At 42.3% G+C, this 10,120-nt stretch overlaps 1 protein-coding gene across 1 annotated transcript; it reads right to left on the minus strand.

Moving 5' to 3' along the window:
- Positions 1–82: 82 nt before the first annotated feature.
- LOC119218760 (small conductance calcium-activated potassium channel protein 1-like) lies at positions 83–7,926 on the minus strand. Its single transcript, XM_062558510.1, has 9 exons — positions 7,469–7,926; positions 6,216–7,101; positions 5,744–5,839; positions 5,179–5,478; positions 4,453–4,574; positions 3,938–4,079; positions 3,746–3,856; positions 3,213–3,340; positions 83–1,456 (listed from the first exon to the last, which is right to left on the minus strand). The coding sequence occupies exons 2-9, from the start codon at positions 7,065–7,067 to the stop codon at positions 1,033–1,035; spliced, it is 2,175 nt and encodes a 724-aa protein (XP_062414494.1). The 5' UTR covers positions 7,068–7,101; positions 7,469–7,926; the 3' UTR covers positions 83–1,032.
- Positions 7,927–10,120: the final 2,194 nt, after the last annotated feature.

The following is a 10,120-nucleotide window of genomic DNA, read 5'->3' on the forward strand; positions in this document are numbered from 1 at the left end:
TCTTTTCAAACTATTTTTGGCAAATTATTTGACTATTTTTTTTCTTCAATGTGCTACCCCTTGACTTTAATGACATGTTTTCGAAATACCATAGGACTTTTAACAATCATATTTATGCCATATAATGACTTCCAATACTACTTGAGCAACAGTAGTGTGTCCTCTTCTCTCCATTGAGGTTTCTGGGTTTTAGTGCTGTCTTCCTCCCAACAGTTTGATCTTGAGTAAAACCCTACAACCAACTGAACGGCAGTTGTATTTCCACTGTTCATGTCCACACATTTCTATTTGCTTTGAATAAACCCTCCCATCTGCAACTCGTAGTTTGTTAAGGCTAAAGTGTTGGTTTGTTACGTTCCCTGTTTGAAGGAAGGAATTTCTCTACTGTCTGAGACATTTAATGCAACGGCAGTCATTTTACAATGTTTATTAGAAAGAACTACTGATTAACTTTATAATTCTGTCAGATTACATTTGAATATTTCCACACCAAACCATACTTCAATGTATTGTATTTTAACTACATGATGAAAGGAAAGTGCAGACTTTACAGGTGTTAATACTCACTAACGTTGAAGTAATAGTTCATGTATCGATTAGGGCTGTGACGGTTTGTCAATAAAACATCACAAAACAGTGAAAAAAAGTTATTTTAACAGTCCATAATCCATTTGCTAACATATACGACCAAGAAAAATAGCAAATCCAATTTATCCTTATAAAATTAATTAGTCACATTTCGTGGCAAGTTATTATCTTACTATCGCAGTGTTTTCCTTTTTTCTGTCAGTCCTGCAAATATTTTAAAGGCCTTCATAAGAAGGTAATTACGACGATTTCTACAGTTTGGTTTTATGGTTTTTCTGCTACAGAAATTGGTTCTACCCGGATTTGATACAACTGACACACACCTGTACAGCCTTCAGTCTGCTAGGAACATGTAACGTCCCGGCCTCGTCTTATCGCTGTATAAAAGGCAGATAACTCCCCAAGGAGCAATTGAAAAGCCTTTATTTCTTCCAAAGCCTCTTTCTACCTGTCTACGGTCGCACCAGCGCTCTCCGTCTTTGACTCCCTCTCCCTCAGCAGGTGGCGGATGGAGGAGTTCTGCGTGGACAAGGTGTTGGACAGGAGCGGCATCAGGCTCCTGAAGCCCTCTCTCAACTCCTCCACGTGCTTCTCCAGGCTGTGGATGTGTGTGTCCAGCTCCCCCCTGCAGCCCTGCACCTCTGACAGCACGTCAGACATCTGGTTTTGCATCTGCATTGTTGTCCACAATGGCGTATGAAGGTCCATGTTGGGAGGAGAAATATTAGTTGCTACTTTTTTTGTGCGTTTTTTTTCCGTTTGGAGGTTTAAAATGATGCATTCACTTGCCTCTCTCACCTTGCATAAGTCCACAAGCGAGTTCCCTTGGTCTGCCAGTATTCTCTTCTCTATCTTCACCTGGCGCAGTCTGCAGACACCTACTATTTAGTTTCTCTTGGTATGACGTTGCTACTTTTATGACATTAAATATGTGATAAGAAAAGAAATGTAAAGGGTCACAGGCCCCACATTACTAATAAACATAACACAGACATAATGTATTGTCTCTGGCGGAGAAGTTTGAGTTAAAATAGTTTACAGTCTGGTGATTGGGCAGATTCAAACCTTTTTTTTAAATTAAAAATATAATACATTCTGTTGATTAATAGTTTCATTGTGCAGAAAGATGCAGAACAGCTTTATGTCTTGTTAAAATTATGTTGATATTTCTATATGCTAAATGCTGAGGCACAGTGCTATGAGGAGTAGGATGTAGCACATTCTAGATGCCATTGCAATGCTTAATGGATTTGGGATGCAGAAGGGTTGAAGCACCCTATAAAATCTTTTTGTGTTAGGGCTCGACCAGCCAGAGAGTCGCACACCTGACGCCGCTCTGCTCATCGCCACAGCTGCAGCTTGTCAGCTCATCCCACAGGGAGGTTAAGAAGCAGATCTGCCAGTGGCTCGCTGTGAGTTCGTGCTCTGTGTTTCCCCAGAGAGGGTTGATTGTTCTTCCCCTGTGCTCCTCTTGGAAACCCTTCCGGAATTCCCTACGCAGAGTTTTTGTTTTCCCTGTGAGTATCGTGTGAGTTTTCATTTTTTGATTGGACTAAGAGCGCCCACGGACTAGAGAAGTTTTTGGAGTTGCCTTTTTTTTTGTTTTTTCTCCCCCCTGCCAATTAAGGAGGCAGTTCTCGTTTTTTGGTTTGTTTCTCGTATTTGGTTAATTTGTGAAATAAACTACGCCGTTTTCCGGCTAAACCTAAGCTGTGTCTGGTGTCGTGCACTTGGGGTCAGAGACAATCCATAACATTTTGGACTTTTTATGGCATCCTATATGTCACTTTTTAACCACTTTTTAACCCTTTGAACCCTTTTTTGGCATCTGCTCCGAAAATGGAGCACCCAGGATAAAAAGTGTAATAACTCTAGAAGTACTTTGTCTATTTGTACAATTTATGTCTGTGGGGGTAAAGGGGAACCCATGTAGGTGCTATAATGTGTAACAATCAGGTTATATATTACTGCTGAAAAAATATATCAATATTATGGTACTTGTTCTGACGTGGTTCTGGCGTGTCCTCTCGTTTCCAAAGGGTTAATGATCTCTTCATTGCATTCTATATTATATTTTTTTAACTATATTTTTATATATTTTATATATTTTTTTAACTGACTTTTATACAGCATTTTGAAACAGCACACTAAACTACAGCTACATCCGGGTTCACAGTGTTTCCTCCATAAAAGTCAGAATATACAACGTCAAGCAGACATACTAGACTATAACGGTTTACTACACACTATACAACTATCACATTAGGATTATTTTTTACGACATAGTATGTAATCACATTTTATGGCATAATTGTTATTCATAATATTACTCTACAATAATACACTACAAATTGTTGCATTTGCATTACCTTGGAATGAGCCGTTCATATCTAAATGGGAGCGGGTCTCTTACTTATACGCCATGTTTCTACTGTATATTTGCCCAGGAGGGTTTTCAGAGGGATGCAATCTGCAGCGTCACTACTAGATGCTCCACACTGCTCCTCTCCACGTTCGCATTGCTGCACTGTTTGTCAGGATGTGGAACTATCTTGTTATGCATATAGTGAATGTAGCAGTGAAAAGGCAGGTGAACCCCTTGGATGAAGGGGTCAGTGTCTTACTGGTGGATGGCCAGGAGCAGCTTCCGTTGATGCATGCGGACTCTGCTGTGGTCTCTCTCTCTGGACAGCTTAGTGTGTTTGTAGATAAGCCAAGTCTCTCTCACCACATTTGCCGCAGCAATTTTGATCTAGTGAAAGGATGAAGAAGAAGAAGAAGAACTGTTATTTTGTAAACGCATATCTTATACTTGTAGGTTGAGATAATTATTCTGTTTTGGGTACATGTTCTATGGTTTTAAGCTTTTTCTAAAAATTGAGATGCTGAAACCTTTTTGTATCTATTTGAATCTATTTCACTACATTCACATCTTTTACTTTTACTCTATATTTTCTGAACTTGATGAGGAAGAAATACTTTTAGAGTGCAGATAACTGTATGTTATTGGTTAACATAAGTTAATATGTGTGAAGTGTGCAAGGGTAAAACACAAAGCTGTTACTCAGTCTCTGCACAATCTGTCTGACTTTTGGGCTTATTTAATTATAATTAATATGTAAAATAAAGCCACACTGAGGGAGGTATTTGAATATACCCGCTTGGAGATGTGTGAGTCCATCATAAAGTTGTGAACATGTTTCTCAGCTCTGGACAACTCCAGTTTCCTGGCAACCACGGCCACCACCAGGACGGTGCAGCCAGCTCCCTACAAGAGAGTCACACACATTCATTGGGACTTACAGTGAGAACTTTGTGAAAGAGGAAACACATCTACTTGCTGTCTGACCATTATGCCCGTGAGGAGACAGATGCTTCGACCACAGTAGGTGTGAGGCACCACATCTCCGTAACCGATGGACAGGAAGGTGACAGAGACCATCCACAAGGCCTCCATGTAGTTGCTGCTCAGGTCCCTGTAGTTGTGGTGTCTGTGGGAATTAAAAACATCTGAAATTGTTATATTTTCATGTAGCTTTTATTTTGTCTTTTTCTGGCCGTATATTATGCTCCAGTGAACTGTAGCTGAATGTGATGCAAGAATGAACCAAACATTCTTTTTATCTGCTCTTCTTTCACATTAGTAGTAATTTTTTCCCTCCTAATTTACAATTTGTATAATAAAATCAGCAATTTTACCCACTAAAAAACAATCAACAGCTGTGATGTTTGATTTTGTTCAGCCAGTACATTACTATTACATTAGTGTAATTTAAAATGTTTTTGGATGATAATGAAGTATAAAATGTAAATGCCTTGGCCATTCTAACGGATTCAGCAGTTATTATTATTATTATCACTTACCTTTCACAAACATGTAAACCCCACGCTGCCACAATCCACAGAGACACACTGAAAATCATCAGCACAGTCCCGGGGTAGGTGGTCATTAGCGTTTTTCCCACAAACCGGGTGTTGAATCGTATCTAAAGATCACAAACAGGATGCATTTGCGTCACGATTTTGATGGACTATTTAGGATAGCATCTGTCAGATTAGGGTTATATAATAGAGAAGAGATGAGGGATAAGAAAACTTGTTCTCAGTCTGGCTTGGTACATGGATAGAAGGTTTGGCAATGCGGTGGGGAAACAAAGGTCATTTTAATCACTCTTAAATAGCATTTATAAGGAAAGGGATTAGCTGGGTGCATATAGTATCAAGCAAAGGAGAGCCAGCGGGGGACGTAACTGACATGTGAAACCACTGGGATTAATGGGTACAAAACTGTAACAGTCACACCTCAATTGTCACACCTTTACAGACCCCTCGGCCCACCTAGACATAAGACATAAACAGATGTGCATGAAATGTTCATGGAGGAAGCCCAGTCAAAATCACTTCCCAAAATACAAACGTTTATCTTTCCCATGAATCACTTCCCTTAGCAAGTTTCTAAACAGTTTTTAAATGACATCAAAATTGACACTGCAAGTCATCTTTCATTGAAAAATGTACGATCTCCTCACGGTTCTCTCCAAGCCCGTCAAAGCCGGACTCTGCAGACAGGCCGCGGGGAGACGTCCTCACCTTGTTGAGCGCTCCAATGCTACGAGACGCGGTGTCGGTTAAGAGGCGGCTGTGCAGTATCATGGCGCGGCCCAGCAGGTAGAGCCTGAGGAACATGGGCAGGGCCAGGACGATCTCCAGCTCCGTTTCCGACAGCATCAGGCGATTCGCAGAGTGTTGGAAGGTCTCCTGGAAGTAGGCCATCAGACCCACTGGATACGGATGAATGGCCGCCGTTGCCAGCTCCAGGCACACCAGGGCCAAGCGATCGGTTGTCATGGCGATCCGCCAATCCTCTGCACCAATGTCGTGAACATAGAGCTTCCAGAGAGATGGGCAGAGCGCATTACAGTGAAAATGAGCATCCAAGATAAGGCAAAAAAAAAGGCTTTTGTTTGCTCACAGTACCGTGACCTGCGATGACTCGCTATAACTGCCTTTACAAGGCTACCCGACTAAAAGGTGAAAAACCACTGTTGTGGGAACTTCAGTGCCTCTCGCTGGGTGGAGTATTTCCAGTTCCGCATGAAATGACTATAACAGCTACAGAATGATCCCTGATTGCATAATAAAGAACAGATGTTACCTGGATCTCACAGCAGTGGTACGCTATGATGAGGCCCAGCAGGATGATGGTGGACAAGCTGATGATGGACTTGAGTGCGAGGGAGTACACAGAGCTCTGTGGGTAACAAATACACAACATTATGGTCAAGCTCATAACGGTTTGTCATCACAAATAAATCATCCACGTCCGTGATGTAATGACCACGATCTCATTTCTCATACGGACTAAACTCCTTTTTATTATTACATTACATTTATGTGCCACACTGATCCAGAGATACAGAATAGAGGGAGTAAAAGCAACATTTCAATTAACAGTCAAAGAGCAGTAAGCAGCAATAAGCAGACAAAGAAAGTGAAAATAATCTCTGATAAAAACTCCATCTATCTAGCGAGTCTTTTTTAGAAAAAGATGATAACTACTCATGGGTTTCAATTTTTTTCTCCCTTGATTTCACAGGCTCTCGGTGCGGCTTTCCCGTCTTTCTGACCTTGCTGTAGACGCTCCAGGAGAGCTCCGTCTCCATCACCATCAACAGCATCCCGAATATCCCCACTGCCAAGGCGCAGTCATTCAGCCGCTGCCTCCTCAGGAACAGAGCCCTCCTGTGGACCAGCCGCCAGCCGATGTTGTGGGTCTTCCAATACGAGTCCGCTTTGTTGTCCTCCTTGTGTTTCGGGCTGCTCTGAGAGTCGGTGTCGGGGTTCGGGCCGGGGCACTCCGCTCCTGGCAGAAGGCCCTGGGCCTCCGCCGGGTCCTGGCGATGCTGGAACGTCTCGTTTTGTGGCTGGAAGTCGTCCTCTTTGCTGGTGATGATGATCTCTGGTAGACTCTGCTGGTCGTGCATCTCCAAAGAAACGCTGCCTGACTTGCGGCGCCCCCTGACCTCACCATCCTTGATGCCTATGTGTGACCTGCAGGGGCCCTTGCAGGGTCCCCGGCGGGGGGGCGTAAGGACGTCAGTGAAGGAGGTGACCTTCTCCTGGGCTTTGAGAGCTGCTGCGTTTTTGTCTTTGCACCTGTGATTACACTCCTTGTGTGGCGGATTTTGTCCCCTCCCCCCGGGCCTCTTCTCACACCTCTTCTCTTTGTCGCCCCTCCTGTTGGAGCGGGGCGAAGGTGTGACATAGAGGTGGCCGTTGTATAAAGGTGTGGTGGCCATGGCCTGGGTTCTGTCCAGCCACACGGTGTGATCAGCTGACGCTTGGCCCATGCGGTGTATCCCGCACTGGGGAGGGCAGGTCTGAGGTGGGAGAGCCATCCTCGGCGGGAGGAGGGGCCGCTGGTCCTCCACATCATCTCCATCGACCACTGTCAAGTTCATAGAGGGCGAATGCTCCATGGTGAGAGAGCCTCCCGGTGAAAATTGCCCAGATCTATTTAAGAGGTCCGATCGGAGAGGGCAGAATGAGGACAAATTTATTTGTAAGGGAGGTTTAACGCGAAAGAACGACACCGTGAAGAAGAATGCAGTGATTAACAGCAGCTTTGTCATCAAAGAAGGTTTCCAAAATGTGTCATCCTTGTTTCATTTTGCTGATGCGATTTTATAATCTTAAGTGTATTAGCTTGTATTTTTCCGTTTACTGTATGATTTTAGGATTATTGGAATGATTGGAATTCTAAATAGCAACACAATAATCTAGATGTCTGTTATATAGATATCATTCAGGATTTAGTGACCAACTTGACTGGACTGTATGCGGAAAGATTTCATTGGAACACTGCTTGTTTTATACTTACCTTCTCAAGTCAGATTTTCCAGAATGTGAGGAAGAAAAATGAAAAAGGCCACAACACGTTTATTTGGAAAGTATTTTTTTTCCTCAAGGTCACATCTGCCTGAGTGACAATAAGATCTGTAGCAAAGCAAACTCAACACTTTCATTCAGAAGTCGAATTTAGAAGTCAAATCACAGAAAACGATCAAGCTGCAGCTCGGATTAAGCCGGTGGGATCAAATCAAAATATTCCAAACGTCCCGGTTCTGCGTGTGAAAAACTTTCCAGCAATCCGTTAGCTGCCTCTGCATCAGGGAGCCCCTCCCATAGATTCCAGCCGAGGTCATTAACTTCTCCACACAAGGTACGTACCCAAAAAAAAAATCCTTTGTGTTTCCCGTGATGTATTCGCTTGTTTGGCTTCGTGCGGTTCTCTACCATCAGGACATCTTCCTTACAGCTGAAGCGGCTTAATGACTGCAAAGCATCTAAGTTGCAGATGTTGCATTGAGCAAGGGCATAGAATGAGTCATCTGTCTGTTTGTTTATCAGGGATTGGCAGATTTCCTCCTCCCTATGTGTGTGTGTGTGTGTGTGTGTGGTTTGGAGGGGTGGGAGCTCGGGGTCAAACATTGGTGCCTTGGTGTCAAAACTCAGCCTGGAAATCATTCTGAGAAGTGCTATTATATCACTTTTCATTTTTAATTTCTGCCATTGCAAGTGGGTTATACAAACTTTGTCTTTTTTATTTGTTTCATTAAATAAATCTAATCTTTAGAAGAGTACACTTCCTCAAATCAATTCAGCAGATTAGTATTGCAGATTAATCAAGTGGGACAGAGATCTGATACTTATGGGCTTATGAAATATTAAATATGTCTCTCCTTAAGCGAACAATATTCACAGAGCGGGGTCTAGTATTAAGCATTAAAGTCATAACAATGACATTCAGCATTCTTTATTTATCTAAATCCTCGTGACAGATGGGTCTACAGATAACATAGGCCGCTCCAAATGGAAGGACCTTAGGGGCAAAGTGGTGGGCGGAGCCCATACGGATAGTAGCAGGATAAAGGAAGGCATTATCTAATCTGAAGACTACATGTATTTAAAGGAGGGGGGTATTAACGGGAAGATGTGGGAGAGGGAAAACATGGCAGTAGGCTGATCAGACAGTCTGACGTCCCTCCAGATGTAAAATAGATTAATTATGCTAAAACTGTTCTACTCTGAGACTTAGCCAGATGCCGATGTCTCAATTTCTTTTTTTTGTTTTGACATTCTTTGGGCAGGAATCTCCAAACTGCCTGTGCCTCAGCGCGTGACTGTCATCACGACAAACCCTTGAGGATGTTCTGTGGTAAATACAGAGCACATCACCTCCTTGCAGAGACTCAGATACCTAAAATACGACTGATGAAGCAAAACTCACCCTGCTGTGGTGAAAAACACTACAAAATCTCTGAGGTTGTCCTTTTAATGACAAGATGCTGAAAGGATTTATGCACAATTGCATGGCTTTTAATTAATGCGAGCTTCCAGCCATGTGATTGTAAATCTGGTGGCTGGTGCCTATGTATGTCACTCCTCCTCGCCTCTGTGGCAGAAAGCCAGGAGGTTTTCAATTAGTATCCTCTATTGAAAAATCACTTTTGGCAGCCAAAAATTTCAATTAAACTGGAATGAATTTGAGTCCACTAATTGCTGTGGCTTGTCCCCCGCAAATCTGCTTAAGTGTGTGTCAGTTTCATCCTGCGGTCAGAATATTAATTGCGTCCGTCTGAACTGTTGGTCAAAAGATAAAAAATGTCCCATTAAGATGCAAACAGCAGTAAGACACGATTGTACTTTAAAGGTCACATGTCACGATTAGGTTTAGTTATAGTAAAAGTAATAGTTTGACATGTTGGGAAAGGTCCTTATTCATCAGGTTGGATAAGAAAATGTGTGCCACTCTCATATTTCTCAGCCCCTTGTGCATTACCGTTATATTCACGTATACAATTATTTAAGATACACAATAATATAAAGTAGTAGCAATATAGAAATGATACACAAATATAACTGATAATAAATGCGCTACATTTGATCCATGTCAGATATTTTTATTAAATTGTTTTATTATATTATCTATTTATTTATTATATATGCAGTGTTTGCAGGTTCTTCAAGAATTATAGAAACACCAACAGCAATTTCTGTATAACAACTAAACTAAAATTTCTCATTTGCAACCTTGAAATCGTTAGCATGAGGTCGCTTAGCCACCGGCGGACACTCCAGGAAGTTACTGCACCCCAACAAGAAATTCTGACCCCAAAAAGTCTGGCACATAATCCACCATAAACCCTTGTAATCTCCGGATTTAAGGTGCTGGTAGGTTGATTTTGTTCCCTCTGAACAGAGCCAAGCTGGCAGTTTCCCCGTTTCCAGTCTTTATGCTAAGCTAGGCTAACGGTCTCGTTGCTGTAGCTCCATAGTGTTTGACTTATGCCAATGAAGAAGACGATGTGGAATGAAAAGAGGCAACTCATCTGGTTCTGCCTCGTCGACAATGATACAAAAGTACAAAGCTAAATGGGTGGAGAACAATTCAATCCTTTCTGGTTTGGTGCACGAAGACATAGACGCTGTCTGTTAGAAAGCGATTACTACTCAACTCCATTCAAAAACG

This window comes from Pungitius pungitius, chromosome 17, assembly GCF_949316345.1.
Source record: "Pungitius pungitius chromosome 17, fPunPun2.1, whole genome shotgun sequence".
NCBI lineage: Eukaryota > Metazoa > Chordata > Actinopteri > Perciformes > Gasterosteidae > Pungitius > Pungitius pungitius.